Raw genomic sequence first — 16,340 nt, 5'->3', positions numbered from 1 at the left:
ACTCCCAACTTCTCAGAAGCTACAGAAAGTTCTCTGTGAATCACAGGATTTGAAGACACACCCTGAGAGACAGGATCCCGGCCAGCAGAAGGAATGGGGTGTCAAAAAGTCAATTTTGTCCTCCTTTATTTTCTTTCCCTTCCTCCCTCCCTTCCCTTCCCCTTCCTTCCTTCCTTCCTTCCTTCCTTCCTTCCTTCCTTCCTTCCAGACAAGGTCTCACTCTGTCACCCAGGCTGGAGTGCAGTGGCACAATCTCATCTCACTGCAGCCTCAAGTTCCTGGGCTCAAGAGATCCTCCTGCCTCAGCCTCCCAAGTAGCTGGGACCACAGGCGCCGACAACACATCTGGCTAATTTTTAAAAAAATTATTTGTACAGATAGAGTCTTGCTATGTTGCCCAGACTGGTCCCAAACTCCTGGGCTCAAATGATCCTCCCACCTCAGACTCCCAAAGTGTTGGGATTACAGACGTGAGCCACTGTGCCCGGCCCCTAATCTATTTTCTTTTATCCTACGGGTACTATAAATTAGTATCTGAATGGCCCTCTCATTTTATTCCACCCAGCAAAGGAGTTGATTGAAGAAACTCTTGCTCCCCACCAGGCCAACCCCAAGCCAAAAACTTAGTGGATGGTGGCTGGCGCCCCCTGGTGGGAGGATAGAGCCCTCCACCTGGCAAGAAGCAGGAAGGAGATGGAAAACAGGTAAAAGAAGCCCACTCTAGACTCTACTGTCTCTGTCTCTCTTCTTCCCCATTATTGCCAGCTGTTCCTGAAATTTGCACACATCTCTTGGTTCTAGTCTTGTCCTCAAGAGAACCTGCCAATCTCTGCTTTGGGTATCAACTGTAAAGGGCCCAGGTTATAAGGACTTGACCTGTGGTCCCAAGTGCCATTACTATGGCCCACGGGGCACTTATTAGGAATCATGGCTTCACACACATCTGCCCAGAAGTGCCACAGCCTGAATATCATCAAGAGGTTCAAGGGCCTTCTGAGGCCAATGGATACACAGGTGTGAAAAGGCAGAGGAAACGTCAGTCATCTTCCTACCTTCGTATCTTGCCCAAGCCTTCCTAGTTTTGTTTTCTCAAACCCCTATTTAAGAACAATTTTGATGTAGCCATAGAAACATAACATTTTGCCGTTGTTAGGAAAGCAAGACTCATAGACAAAAATACTTCAGCACAGAAACCCAGGAGAGGTCTTCTGTCGGCTCTGTGTAAATGCAATACAGGATTTCTCTATAGCTATTTAGCTACAGAATGGGCTGGGCGATGTTTTCTCAAACATTTACTTCCCTGAAACTATCTTATCAGTAGGAAATAGCCATAAAAACTCCTTTTCTAGTAGATAAACAGAAGCCTCCACTGGTGAATGAGTTGCCTGGGTGGCAGAAACACTCTGGAATTGACTGGTAATTTGTGTCCTCTGCTTCAGCCAGGTTCATCAGGACTGAAACCTAGCTCTGTGGCCTTAGTTTCTCAACTTTTCCAGGCCTCAGTTTCTTCATCTGTAAAATGTCTATTTCATGGGATCCATGAAAGGATTAAATGGGATAATGCACAGATTTCAGGGTCTCTGACAGTCCTCATTTCACATATTGTGTATATGTGTATTTTCACAGGGAAAGATCCCTAAAAGTTCGATCATATTATCAAGGGATCTCTGAACAGTTTTCAGAACTATTGCTGTACAGCAAAGCATCTTTGTAAGGTTTCTGGGAGCTCCCATCTTTACCAGTGACATTCCATGCCGTCAGGTTTTTATGAGAACATGCAGAGTATAAGAGATAAACAGGATGGGTTTTCTCAGAAACGGAACTACTCTACCTCCAAAAATAGACAGGACTCTAAAGTTTCTGTGTAACATTCCCAAATTTAAGGAGGCTAAATATAATGTATTTTGCCTAGAAGTGTCATTAATATCATATGTAGCAGACATATAAGATTGATAAAGATAAAACTGTACTATTGTACAATTGTACAAACAATGAAAAAATTACATCCAAAGTATCTAACAGTAAGTGTTCTGGGAATGAAGCAATGTCAAAGTAAGGTATCCTTGTGGATAGTCACTCATCAAGGGTACCAAGTCTCCACAAATAAAAGTAAAGGAGCTGGAAGATAAAGGAAGAGCAGAGAACAGTGGTTCATCATTTGCCATTCCTTATATTAAATCTGTTTGTGCTTTATGTCCTATTATTACAAAAAATAAACTCTAAAGACTGTCCCTGAAAAATGTATGCCTGACAAAGCTTACTGATGACCGAGAGCACTTGAAGGTGCCACTATTTCAGCAGAGGAAGCGAAAATGCTTAAAATGCAACCTTAAGATGGACTGAAAATTGACTAGGCTGGTAAAAAAAAAATCTATGAGAAAAGCTCAGTTATAGATGTCCTATTTTTTTTCAGCTCCACACATCCCCCTCCATTCACAAGGTCATTTCCTCTTGTTTGACTTTTCGGCATATGTCCCGTCCGCAGTATTATAAACAAATATTCAGATTTCATACATTTAGAAATGCTTTCTTCTGCTCATGTAAATTCCCACATACATAATAATGTTCACAGTGCCTGAACATAAGAAGGCAGTCAATTAATACTTGTTGAATGAAAGAGAGTGAAAAGAAAAAATTAACATTTGTTCAATGAATGGGAATAAAAAGACAAAAACCATCAAGGGAAAGCTGAAAACCAAATATCTTCCTGACTAATAAAGGGGCAGTGTTAGCCTTGTGGATATTCATGTGTGGACAGCAATCTCCTTCTTTAGAATCAGAAATAAACAACTTGTCACTCAAGCAAAGAGAAGAGATCCAGCACTTATCTGACTTCTGGATGAGACTCAAGGCTTTCTTGGAAGAAAAAGGCAAGAAAAAGGTTATTTTCCATAAGATAATTAGCACACAGGTTGGAGGGGAGGGACAGGTATGTACTCCATACCAAGTTCCAATAATCTGAGGATTTTCTCATAATCAAGTGCCCAATACATGTGTGCTTGGAGGAGGAAGAAACTCATGTTGGCCTAGACCAAGAGGAGGTTTAATGAGGCAGAAATAAAATTACACATTAAAAAAAAAAGAAACAAAACCATCAAGAGTTAAACAGAAAGAAAGAGAGGTTATGATACGGAATTTTTTTTTTTTGAGACGGAGTTTCACTTTGTCAACCAGGCTAGAGTGTAGTGGTGTGATCTCGGCTTACTGCAACCTCCATCCCCCCGGTTCAAGCGATTATCCTGCCTCAGCCTCTTGAGTAGCTGGGATTATAGGCTCCTGCCACCATGCCTGGCTAATTTTTGTATTTTTAGTACAGACAGGGTTTCGCCACGTCGGCCAGGCTGGTCTCAAACTCCCGACCTCAGGTGATCCACTCGCCTCGGCCTCCCAAAGTGCTGGGATTACAGGTGTGAGCCACTGTGCCCAGCCTGATACTAAATTTTTTAAATGGTATTTCAAAGTTGTTGGCCAGGCTGGTATCAAACCCCTGACCTCAGGTGACCTGCCCTCCTCGGCCTCCCAAAGTGCTAGGATTACAGGCATGAGCCACTGCGCACGGCCAAGACCTTAGCATTTTCCTAGCACATGGTAAGTGCTCAATAAATGCTAGCTGGCCTCACCATATAAAGATAAAGAACTCTTACAAATAAATATGGAAAAATTAATATACCAGTCCATAACAGGCAAGGAGAAATAACAAGAAATTAAGGAATTCAAAATGGCTAATAAACATAACATTCTCTTACTAATGAATTAAACATAACCCTTACTAATGAATTAAAAAATTAAAACAGGATTGCTTTTTTTTTTTTTTTTTTACCAAATTGATTTAAAATGATAGTGCCCAGCATTGAAAAGGATGCTCTGGGCCAGGCGCGGTGGCTCATGCCTGTAATCCCAGCACTTTGGGAGGCCGAGGAGGGTGAATCACCTGAGGTCAGGAGTTCAAGACCAGCCTGGCCAACTTGGTGAAACCCTGTCTCTACTAAAAATACAAAAATTAGCTGGGCATGGTGGTGGGCGCCTGTAATCCCAGCTACTCAGGAGGCTGAGGCAGGAGAATCGCTTGAACCGGGGAGGTGGAGGTTGCAGTGAGCTGAGATCGCACCATTGCACTCCAGCCTGGGTGACAGAGTGAGATTCAGTCTCAAAAAAGAAAAGAAAAGGATGCTGAGCAGTCACTGTCATGAAGTGCTGGGAGGATTCTAACTTGGTATTAATTGTGGGGAGGAGGGAAATTTGGCAATATATAGTAATACGTAGCAACTTTTAGAATCTTGCTATACATTATTTGACCCTGTAATTGAAGTTCTAGGAATGTATCCTAAGTTATTACTCAGAAATGTACAAAGAATTACAAGGATGTTTATTAACTGTGTTGTTTATATGAGCAAAAATGATAACCAACCTAAATATCAAACATGTAGAAAAAAATGAATTATGGTATATACAGATAATGAACCATTAAGCAAGCATTAAAACAATATTTTTGAATTCAGTAAAGTAATATAGAGAAATGTTTATAATGTTAAGTAAAACATGAGAATACAAAAGACATAGCATAACCCCATTTTTGAAAAATATACTTGGTGGACAAAAAGAGACTATAAAAAATGTCCCAGCATGTTAACAATTATCTCCAGATGATGAGATTATGGGTAGTTTATTTTCTTTACAATTGTGATATTGTAAATACTGTATTTGGTTTCTGACTCCATTTCTTGGCATGCAACTCCGAAAATCCTTAGATCTCCAAAGTGATGTCTTGTTTATGCTAAAACAAAATGAGGCCGGGCATGGTGGCTCACACCTGTAATCTTAGCACTCTGGGAGGCTGAGGGGGGAGAATTATTTGAGGCCAGGAGTTTGAGACTATATCCTGGGCAATATAGCAAGAGCCCCATTTCCACAATTTTTTTTTTTTTAAACAAATACCTAGGGATGTTGGTGTGCACCTGTGGTCCAGCTACTCGAGAGGCTATGGTGGGAGGATTGTTTCAGCCCAGGAGTTCAAGGCTTCAGTGTGCTATGTTTGTGCCACTGTATTCCAGCCTGGGTGACAGAGCTAGACTCTTGTCTAAAACAACAACAACAACAACAACAACAAATGAGATACCACTTCGCACCTATTGGGATGCCTATTTAAAAACAACAACAGAAAATAACAAGTGTTAGAATGTGAAAAAATTAGAGCCCTCATGCATTTGTTGGTGGGAATGACAAATGGTGCAGCCACTATGGAAGAGTTTTGTGGTTCCTCAAAAAGTGAAGTGGGTTGTCACATGATCCTGCAATCCAGCTCCTAGGTTTATACTCCAAAGAGCTGCAAGCAGGGACTCACACGTACTTGTATAACGATGCTTAAAGCAGAATTGCTCACAAGAGCCAAAAAGTGGGGCCGGGCTCATGCCTGTAATCCCAGCACTTTGGGAGGCCGAGGCAGGTGGATCACCTCAGGTCAGGAGTTTGAGATCACCCTGGCCAACATGGCAAAACTTTGACTCTGCTAAAAATAAAAAATTTAGCCGGGCCTGGTGACGCATGCCTGTAATCTCAGCTACTAGGGAGGCTGAGGCAGAAGAATCGCTTGAATTTGGGAGGTGGAGGTTGCAATGAGCCAAGATCACGCCACTGTACTCCAGCATCAGTGACAGAGACTCTGTCCCCAAAAAAAAAACAAACAAAAAAAAAGCCAAAAGGTGGAGACAACTCAAGTATTCACTCACAGATGAATGAATAAACAAAATGTGGTATATATACACAATGGAATACTGTTCGGCCATAAAGAAATTCTGATACATGCTACGACATGGACACACCTTGAGGACATTATGCTAAGGGAAATAAACCAGTCATGAAAAGACAAATACTGTACATTTCCACTTACATGAGGTACCTACAGTAGTCAAATGTGTAGAGATGGAAAATAGGATGGTGGGTGCCGGGGGCTGGGGGAAGGAGGAGTGAAAAGTTATTGTTTAATGGGTACAGAATTTCTGTTTGGGATGCTGAAAAAGTTCTGGAAATGGGTGGTGGTGATGGTTGTCCAATGTACTTAATGCCACGGAGTTGTATACTTAAAAACTGTGCCTGAATTCCCTCAGAGTTGCACTCTTGATAGAGTATCTATCTTACTTTTTAACGCTTTGCAGAGAGGGATTTTTCTTCCCATTATTAACTCTTTTTTCTATTTCAACTACCCTCATAGTCTAGAAGTTGCAATATCTAAATTCAGTAGATACAAATAATTCCCTTGTCATGCAATTCAAATCATTTCCTTCGGGATTGGCTTCACGGGAGATAGAGCCAGCCAACATCTCCTAAAAATTACATATTTCCACATGTCTTGGGTCCCTTCTCCAAGTTAAATACTATAATTCTTTTACCTTTTCATCATAGGGCTGGTTGCTCTGGGTCTTCTCCACAAACTTGCTCTAAATCTCTCTCTTAATTTTATACTAAGACATTTTCACATGGACATTTAAAAAACTTCTATAGCAAATGGGAACTGACATGCTTTTAATGACAACAAATATTTTGTGTTGAGAAGGTGGTAAACAATATTATAAATTTGAAAGCAATGAATTTACAAATGTTGCTCCCTAAGTTTAGTTATTTTAAGTCATGTTTTCTTGTGTCTAAAACCTCCAAGCCAGCACCTCCCTCTTGGTGTCAGGGACATGTGTCCCACAGTGATGTGCTCATTAAAAGGCACTTCACCCTAGCTGTTGCTGACTTTGCAGTTCACTAGAATATCACATAGCCTGCACCTAATTGATCAGAAATTCACATGGCAAAATCAATGAAGATGTCAGAAACTCCTCCTGACTTTGCTACTGACCTTATGCTAAATTCCAAATGCAAACGATTGGTCTGGAAACTTAACTAGTAAGAACTGACAACAGGTGCAGATCTTACATTCCAGGCAGAGAAGCTAAACAACAAACACCAGATGATATTCCCCAATGAATCACAGGTTCTGCTTTGTCTCATCCTTCAAATCTCTCCACAAATTCCCCACTACTCGTAGAAAACCTACCTTGGCCACATCGCCAAAAATAAACAACTAAGGAATGAGTGATTTCAAACATTTCATCAAACTATCATATTCCCAAATGCATTTCCATCCTCTTGGTAGTACAACTTTCTGGAAAATGGAAGTGAAAAATGAGGGAAAAATTAACTCAAAAAAGTTATTGCCTTGCTTTTCTCAGAGGCCTTGTAGAATTAGCACACAAATCAAACTTCCCTGCAGAAGAGACCCTGCCTTACTCATGAATATACCTTCCAAAGAGCCCAGCATGGCATCTGGTTCATGGGTACATACATGTGCAAATGTGTTCATAATAACTACGTATTGCACACTCACTAAGTGCTGGCCATTGTGTTACTAATATACACCACTTCAAAAATTAGGTCTGAGGTCAGGCGCAGTGGCTCACGCCTGTAATCCCAGCACTTTGGGAGGGTGAGGTGGGTGGATCATTTGAGGTCAGGAGTTCGAGACCAGCCTGGCCAACATGGCGAAATCCCATCTCTACTAAAAATAAAAACTAGCCGGGCATGGTGGCATGCGCCTGTAATCCTAGCTACTCAGGAGGCTGAGGCAGGAGACTCATTTGAACCTGAAGGTTGCAGTGAGCCGAGATGTGCCACTGCACTCCAGCCTGGGCAACAGAGTGAGACTCCATCTCAAAAAAAAAAAAATTAGGTCTGATTATTATTGCCATTTTACAGATGCAGAAATTTGCCTAACTGAAGAGTTAAATAACTGTATTTCCAATGTTTCCTAAACTAACCTCCTAAGTGATCTAGCTGGGATTACAACCCAGGTCTGCCTGACTCCACAATTTCTGCTCTTAATCACCTTCCTGTACAACCTCCTTGAATAAATGAAGTGAAATTTCCACTAGCTTTTACCAAAGCTGGCTCATTGGCTTCTTGGGTTTGGAGAAGGTTAGCAGCTACAATTCTCAATAATAATGAATTGTATCTTAAAATCAGACATTTCTTTTCATGTACATCTATGCTTGTTTATATTTCACAATAGAGCTCTTGTAAGAGAGATTTAATCTAGTTACTTTTAGTACCTGATTAGATTATTCTGAAATACAAATTGTGAACATTCTGAAACATACTTTCTCCCTCAAAAGACAAATGCCAGCATTGATGTATTATTCATATGACTTTCATGTATTTTTTTTTTAAAAAAAGAACAATAGATTTCAAAAAGGCTACAGCCTCAGTAGGAGAACTTCCTTGAGGTCAGCGTTATCCATGACAGCCATATGTTCGGCAGGAAGTCTGTAGCCGGGTAACATTAACAATGAACCTCCTACTTTCTTGTATCCTGGAGAGACTTGTCACTTGTACATCTGAACAAGGCAGAACTTGGATAAAAAGCATCCTTTTTGCTTTTCATGTATATTACAGGTTGGAATCTTGCATTTCTAGAGTCTTTCACCTGGACATGCCAAATGATTTGTGAGGCTGCCTCACTGAGCAGAGTCTACACATACAGATGAGGCCAGTAATCCCAGTACTGACTGCATGTGTTTATGTGCTTCATGTATTCACTTGAGTAGGGAGGGGCTGTATTCCTAGGCAAAGACCAAGGATGGGCTTTCATGTTGATTGTTTTTAGGCAAGCTTTGTAAAATATTCAAGGTGCATGCAGAGCCTCAGTGAAGAGAGAGATCCTTTATGCATGTTTATATTATACGGGTAAAACAAGTAGGCTGCCAAGCCACTGGATAATTTAACACCCTAACAACTGAACCCTACCTCACATCCTGAGTTCATTTCTTCAGCATACAGTCAGTGAAAGACTCCATTATTTACTTTCAAGTTACACAGTAAACTTGGCCACACATTTACAAAAAATAGTCAACTTTCATCCTCAGCTAAAATAGTATATTGCTCAGAGATAAACTATAACTTATTATTCATACATACTGATTTTATGTCAACCTCAGAATAGCCTGTGAAGTAGATATTGTTATCATTCCTGTTTCACACATAAGGAAACAGACACAGAGGAGATAAGGAACAGATAAAAGATCTCCAGCATTAAGGAGCAGCACCTAGAAATTCAACCCATGGCTCTTTGCCTCCCAAACTCTTAACTTCATCTCAATGTTATATTGCCTCTCCTGTTTGTTTTTTGAAAGTTAAATCGACTTTGGCAATTTTGTCTAATTAGCTATTAAGCATTGCTATTGCAGATTTACTCCTTATTCAAACAAAATTAAAGGAAAAAGGATGGTGTGCTCTGCCAGTTGAGACAAGTTTTGATTGTTTCCTAGGATAGTTCCAACTCTTGGGTGGGAGGCGGCTGCGGCATGAGCTCTGGGGTCCACCACTTTCTAGCTGTGTGACCTTGGAGAGGTTACTTGATCGTTCTGTGCTTCAGTTCCCTCACCAGTAAAATGAAGACAGTAACAAGAACTATAGTAATTCAATGGCTCTTGGGGGTTAAATAACATGTGGGGCATTTAGAAGTGTTTTGCACATGTCATGTGCTCAGTAAATCTCAGCTTTTTTTTTTTTTTTTTTTTTGAGATGGAGTCTCCCTCTGTCGCCCAGGCTGGAGTGCAGTGGCCCGATCTTGGCTCACCACAACCTCCGCCTTCTGGGTTCAAGTGATTCTCCTGCCTCAGCCTCCCAAGTAGCTGGAACTACAGGCTCGCACCGCCATGCTAGGCTAATTTTTGTATTTTTAGTAGAGACGGGGTTTCACCATGTTGGTCAAGCTGGTCTACGAACTCCTGACCTCAAGTGATCCGCCCGCCTTGGTCTCCCAAAGTGCTGGGATTACAGGCGTGAGCCAACCACGCCCGGCGTCAGCTATTCTTATTAATAAGCTGCCTGAACTAAGTTTATATTTGTGAACATCGGTAACATTAGGAGACAAAATTAGCCATTTGGATATTCCGGAAGCTATTTTGCCTTGAAAAGATGATTCAAAAGCCCTCCCGCGGTCCAGGCTGCTTTTGTGATGGTTAAGTGTATCTTTCTCAAACTAAATAGCTTCGACATGGGCTGAATTAAAATAAAGAGTATGGATTCCCTGACACTGCTGCAATTCCAAAATACGCATGCATTCCAATAAATAAATAAATTAAATAAATAAATAAATAAATAAATATTTAAAGACTATTTGGTTTCCAAATAAATTGTTATCCCCTCTCTGTCAATAAGCATTGGCCATCTTTCAAACCGTAGGACTTGCTCCTAATCACGTTCTCTAAAACTTTCCCTTCACAGCTTTCATTACAGTACTTGGTGTCCCCAATTGTTGCTGTCCCAGAACAAAAGCCTAATTGCTGCTGCTACAATGCTGCCCTTTTTTTCTGAGATCATCATGAAACCCTTGGAGCAAACAAGAGAGGGAGTTCTTGCAAGCAGCAAGCACTGCGTCAAAATTCCTGGACCCCGAGCGCCAACGCCAATTGCGTTTTGAGACTTGAGTGCCTCTCTCATAGTTTCACCTCCCTGCAAATAACCCTGTCTTGTGAATGTTCCAGAGCTCTTTAGGACACGTGCGTTTTCTGCTTGGACGAGGCCGGGGTCCCCTTGTCTCCCCAGTGCAGCGTGTACTGGGGCAGGACCACGGTCACGCCCGGACGCGATCCGGTCGCGGTGGGGTCCTGGCAGGACGCTCCCAGCCGGACGCCCCTGGGGCCCTGCTGGCCAAACTCTCGTGCCCCGCTGCCGAGCGCTCGTGCCCCGCTGCCGCCAGCGGGAACCCCACCTTCCCAGCCTTTCTGGGACGGGCCCCAGCGCGCTCCATCCCGGGCTGGCACGCAAACCCCCAAAGGCGGCCCCTGGAGAGGGCTCTGGGACTCACGCGGTCTCCGTGGGTCTCGGGTGCCTCTCCCCGGCGGGTTCCCGGCCCCTCGGGGTCTGAGAGTGGGAGCCTCCCATGGCGCAGAACTTGGGGCCGGGGCTGCACCCTCCTGTGCTGGGCGGCGGGCGGCTGTGCCCAGACCCTGGGCGGGGAGGCGGTGGGGCGGGAGGAAGGGTGGGGCGAGGGAGGGCGGGGTGGGGCGCCGGGCCGTAGGGTCCCCGCCGCTGGGAAAGCGGGGAAGGAGGTGGCTTCAAATGCCGCCAACTTCTCCGCGGATTGCAGGGCCCCGCGGGTGCTGCCGCCTGGAGATGCGGAGCGCCTGGGGCGTGCGGGGCTGCGGGGAGCCCGGGCAGCGGCGCTTCCTCGCCCGGCAAGGGAACTCCTAGGTGGCACGGGGCAGCAGGTGGAGGGCGCTAGGCCTGCGGGCGCCCCCGGGACCCCGCGATCCGCGGACGTCGCCCTCTCCGCCCGCTGGGTCCGGGGCTGGAAGGGAAGCGGCGGGAGAGGCCCCGGGAGCTGCTGTTCAGAGAAGCAGCAGGAGGGGGCGGTGTGTGACGGGGTCAGGGGACCCAGGCGGCCCTGCAAAGGGCGTGGCCTTTCCCCTAAACCGCTTCTGCCTCCTGAGACTGGGGGAGGCCTGGCCTGCGCTGCACAGAAAACTGGGCTCTGGTTATGCCTCCAACTAGCTGAGTAACTTGGAACAAGTTATTTCACCCTCTCTGAGTCTTGTTTTCTTTATCCATAAAACAAGGGAGTATGTTCATCTTTAGCTTTTAATGTCCCTTTAGGCTCTGACAACCAGGCAATGAATTTTCCTCCAAACTCTGTCGTAAGGAAAAAACAAACAAACAAACAAACAAACACCTATCCCTATCATCTTATCTGCGATCCAGCTACACCTAGCAACTCCCTTTAGAGCATCTCTCATGCCCTTCCTCACCCATTCCTGCCTCACACCCACCTCCTCTCCAGCCACCTGTCCTTATTCTAGCGCTTTTTCCAGCAGACTGGAATCCTTCTCCAAACCTCCCTTCTATGACACCATCCTGCATCTTGATGTTACATCTTCTTTGTTACTGCCTGTCTCCCTTGCTAGAACGTAAGCTCCATGAAGACAGGGAATCTGTTTCGATTTCACTGCTCCTCCAACATGCTTGGCACACAGTGGGCGCTCACAATTGGTGATGGATGCGGGCATCCTACACCCATGTTATCACTGTCCTTCCCAGGGCTCCTATAGCACTTGTTAACTCTGCTAACGAAGCATTTACCAATCTTATTTTATAATTATCTCTTCACGGCCGGGTGCGGTGGCTCACGCCTGTAATCCCAGCACTTTGGGAGGCCTAGGGGGTGAATTACCTGAGGTCAGGAGTTAGAGACCAGCCTGACTAACATGGTGAAACCCCGTCTCTACTAAAAATACAAAAATTAGCCGGGCATGGTGGCACACGCCTGTAATCCCAGCTACTTAGGAGGCTGAGGCAGGAGAATCGCTTGAACCCAGGAAGTGGAGGTTGCAGTGAGCCGAGATCGCGCCACTGCACTCCAGCCTGGGCAACAAGAGCACAACTTCATCTCTAATAATAATAATAATAATAATAATAATAATAATCTCTTCACTTGTCTATCTTTCACTAGAATATAAGTTCTTTAAAGGCAGTAACACTCTTGTTGTTGCTGTTGTTGTTTTGAAAGACCGTGTCTCTTTCTGTTGCCCAGGCTGGAGTGCAGTGGTGCGATCAAAGCTCACTGGAGCCTTGAACTCCTGGGCTCAAGCAGCCCTCTTGCCTCAGCCTTTTCAGCAGCTGGGACCACAGGTGAATGCCACCACACCCAGCTAAGTTTTTTTTTTTTTTGGTAGAGATGGGGTCTCACTATGTTGCCCAGGCTGGTCTCAAACTCCTAGCCTCAAGTGATCCTCCTGCTTTGACCTCCCACAGCACTGGGACTACAGGTGTGAGCCACCACACCCAGCTGGGAATGCTCCTTTTCTCTGTATTCTAGCTTAGTGCCCAGCACAGTGCCTGGTTCTTGTTTTATATACAATAACTATTTGCTGAATGAATGAATGAGCCAGTGGTGAAGCACACAGCATTGTTTTCAACATTAACTTCATTCTTGAAGCTGTAGGGGAATAAAGATATATGTGACTACATTTTAGTTGTTCCAGAAAGAATCAGAAAACGCATAATGGAGATTTACATTGACAACAGATTTTTTTTTTTTTTTTTGAGATAGAGTCTCGCTCTGTTGCCCAGGCTGGAGTGCAGTGGTACTATCTTGTCTCACCACAACCTCTGCCTCCCAGGTTCAAATGATTCTCCTGCCTCAGCCTCCCGAGTAGCTGTGACTACAGGCGCACACCATCACGCCTGGCTATTTTTTGTATTTTTAATAGAGACAGGGTTTCACTATGTTGGCCAGACTGTGTTGAACTCCTGACCTTGTGATCCGCCTGCCTCGGCCTCCCGAAGTGCTGGGATTACAGGCGTGAGCCACTGTGCCCGGCCAGATCTCTCTTTTATGTAGCAGACTTCGACTACCTGTTTATAAATTATCTTTAGTCTACTTAGCCAGAAAGTTCCCAGGGTCCAGAAGGTTGACACATGGTAGACATAAACAGTATTATGAAGTGGGAAAATAAACAATTAGTAAAAGTATAGTGAGGCTGGAATTGAGATTTTTTTATGAAGAATTTCAAATAGCTAAAGAAAAGTTGACTCTTGGAAGATAATTTTTTTTTAAGAGCCAGGGTCTTGCTCTGTGCAGTGGCATGATCATAGCTTGCTGCAGCCTTGAACTCCTGAGATAATTTTTCTTTTAAGTTCAAGTTCCTCCCACAGTCTGTTTGGAACACTATGGCAATGTGATTGAAGTGTCATTGATAATGCAAACACAACCCTGTCAGAGCTGCGGTTCCCTTCAGAGGAACACTCAGCCTCTCCTGGTGAGAAAGGTCTTTATTCCCAGTCGGTTATTCTGAGGGAAGACAGGAGCAGGAGAGGCAGGAGAAAAGGGTGAGAATGGGAAAGTTTTCCTTCTCTGGTAGACAGGATGGGCTGCCGGGAAGAATCTTACTACTATTAGTGCAGAAAGGCACAGGGTGGGGCCACTAAAATGGTTGAAAGTAAAGGAAAAAGGCCGAGCACGGTGGCTCACACCTGTAATCCCAGCACTTTGGGAGGCTGAGGCAGGTGGCACTTGAGTTCAGGAATTTGAGACCAGCCTGGCCAACATGGCGAAACCCGTCTCTACTAAAAATTTAAAAAATTAGCCAAGTGTGGTGGTGCATGCCTGTAATTCCAGCTACTTGGGAAGCTGAGACATGAAAATCGCTTGAACCCGGGAGGCAGAGGTTGCAATGAACGGAGATCGTGCCACTGCACTCCAGCCTGGGCGACAGAGCAAGACTCTGCCTCACAAAAAAAAAAACCCAAAAAATGAAAGAGAGAGAGAGAAAGAAGAAAGAAAGAAAGAAAGAAAGAAAGAAAGAAAGAAAGAAAGAAAGAAAGAAAGAAAGAGAGGAAAGAGTGAAGCCTACACCCTCTTGTGTTGCAGAGAAATTGAGACAAGGGGAAAAGGAACTCTGTAAAATAATGTAAAAGATTTAACATATGGGACCCAAAGGGCATCTCTGCAAAGATGCTTGTGTGTTGGCTGGTTTTGCTTTAGGTTGTTTACTGGGTTTGCTGCCCTGACTGGCATGGCAGCTGGGGCTTTGGGCCAGGCTGAGTGGACACAGTGAAGGGAAGTGTTGTCTTTGTGAAGTAAACTTATGAGGGCTTTTAGGGAAAAATGTCCAAGACAGACCAGAGATCCCCAGACACATCTTACCCCACAACATATAATGCTTTGTCCCTCTCATGGAAGCAGAACCAAGATCTGTTTCTCCATCTCAGAGCCTGGCTGCAGATCTCCAAGAAAGGCATAGACTGTGGGATGTCTGCAGTTCCTCTGATTAATGTCCCTGGGTTTAAACTCTTTCTTGCTTTTTATATTTCAGTTAAAAACAAAAGGCTGGACATGGTGGCTCACACCTGTAATTTCAGCCCTTTGGTAGGCCAAGAGGGGAGGATCTCTTGAGCCCAGAAGTTTGAGACCAGCCTGGGCAACATAGAGAGTCCCCTGTCTCTACAAAAAATAAAAAAAAAATTGGCTGAGCATGGTGGGGCTCACCTGCAGTCACAGATACTCAGGAGCGTGAAGTAGGAGGATCACTGGAGCCCAGGAAATCAAAGCTGCAATGAGCTGTGATCACACCACTGCACTGCAGCCTGGGCGACACAGTGATAGTCTGTCTCCAAAAAACAAAGCAAAACAAAACACAACACTTCAGCATCCCTAATGATGATATGAATAGTTATTATGCAATCACAATTTATGCTCTGATGAAAGTTATTAAAGAAATGGAAACATGTCCTCTCCCTTGGTGTGGTTCTAAAATGGTACACTCAGAGGCCAGCTGTAAGTTATGGGCAACCCTGCTGTTGTCTGTCCCCAGTGACTGAGAAATTTCGTAATGCCAATTCTGGGGCTCAGAATCGTTCACAGAACTGAGTTTTCCTTCAAGCAGAGGGCAGGAGGATCATAGTTGGACACTACTTGGTATTGCATTTGATACAGAACACAGAGAGAATAAAATCTACTATTTTTTGGTGCCCTGTAATTTATGCCTGCCTGTGACACAAGAAGGAGGAGGAGGAGAATGAAAAGAGGGAAGGAGGCAGCCCTTATTTGTTAGCCTCTGGGTCAGTGGGCTGCTGAATACAATGACCAGCTGGAGCCAAAGAGGACACATGGCCTGTGATGGAGTCCAAGTGGGGTAGAATTTCATGTCCATGGTTAAGGTTTCCACTCGCACATTACAATTCGGTCAAGAAGGTTTTGTTTTTTGTTTTTTGTTTTTGGGGTTTTTGGGGTTTTGTTTTTGTTTTTATTTTTGTTTTGAGACAGAGTCTCGCTCTGTCGCCCAGGCTGGAGTGCAGTGGTGCAATCTGTGCTCACTGCAACCTCCGCCTCCTGGGTTCAAGCAATTCTCCTCCCTCAGCCTCCTGAGTAGCTGCGACTACAGGCACACGCCACCACACCTGGCTAATTTTTTTGTATTTTAGTAGAGACGGGGTCTGTATTTTAGTAGAGACCGTGTTTCCCAGGCTGGTTGTGAACTCCTGAGCTCAGGCAATCCGCCTGCCTCAGCCTGTCAGGTGCTGGGATTACAGGCATGAGCCACAGTGCCTGGCCAAGAAGGTATTTTTTAAACATTGGAAAAATAGCAAGGAAAGAAAATTTAAGCTGTTGAAACTCAAGATTGCCTATAAGATTGCGAAATACATCCTTCAGTGTCAAACGCTACCCCCAGAATGCTACTTATGCTCTGCAGAGGGATGGGCACTAACATTTGTTGGATACTAGGAACTACGCTTGGTGGTTAACGAAAGTAACCACATTCGGGCCTCATAGCACCAGGAAGAAAATAACAGTGGGTAAT

The 16,340-nt window shown here is 44.3% G+C and overlaps 1 protein-coding gene across 16 annotated transcripts in view; it reads right to left on the bottom strand.

Moving 5' to 3' along the window:
* TACC1 (transforming acidic coiled-coil containing protein 1) overlaps positions 1-16,340 on the bottom strand; it is a 124,576-nt gene that overhangs the window by 84,185 nt on the left and 24,051 nt on the right. For 2 of the 16 annotated variants that reach the window (XM_024929811.4, XM_034965974.3), the window contains exon 1: positions 10,850-11,390. The exons of 5 other annotated variants lie outside the window; for them this stretch is intronic. In XM_024929811.4, the coding sequence (XP_024785579.4) occupies positions 10,850-10,926 (77 nt within the window). In that variant the 5' untranslated portion in view covers positions 10,927-11,390. Of the gene's footprint in view, positions 1-10,849; positions 11,391-16,340 lie in introns of those variants that run through there. 9 more of the 16 variants (XM_008956125.4, XM_063606742.1, XM_024929812.4 and 6 more) reach the window with 8 other exon arrangements.

The sequence above is a fragment of the Pan paniscus genome, chromosome 7, assembly GCF_029289425.2.
Source record: "Pan paniscus chromosome 7, NHGRI_mPanPan1-v2.0_pri, whole genome shotgun sequence".
NCBI classification, from domain to species: domain Eukaryota; kingdom Metazoa; phylum Chordata; class Mammalia; order Primates; family Hominidae; genus Pan; species Pan paniscus.
The sequence above is the reverse complement of the archived record's forward strand: the minus strand, read 5'-3'. Positions and strand labels throughout refer to the sequence as shown.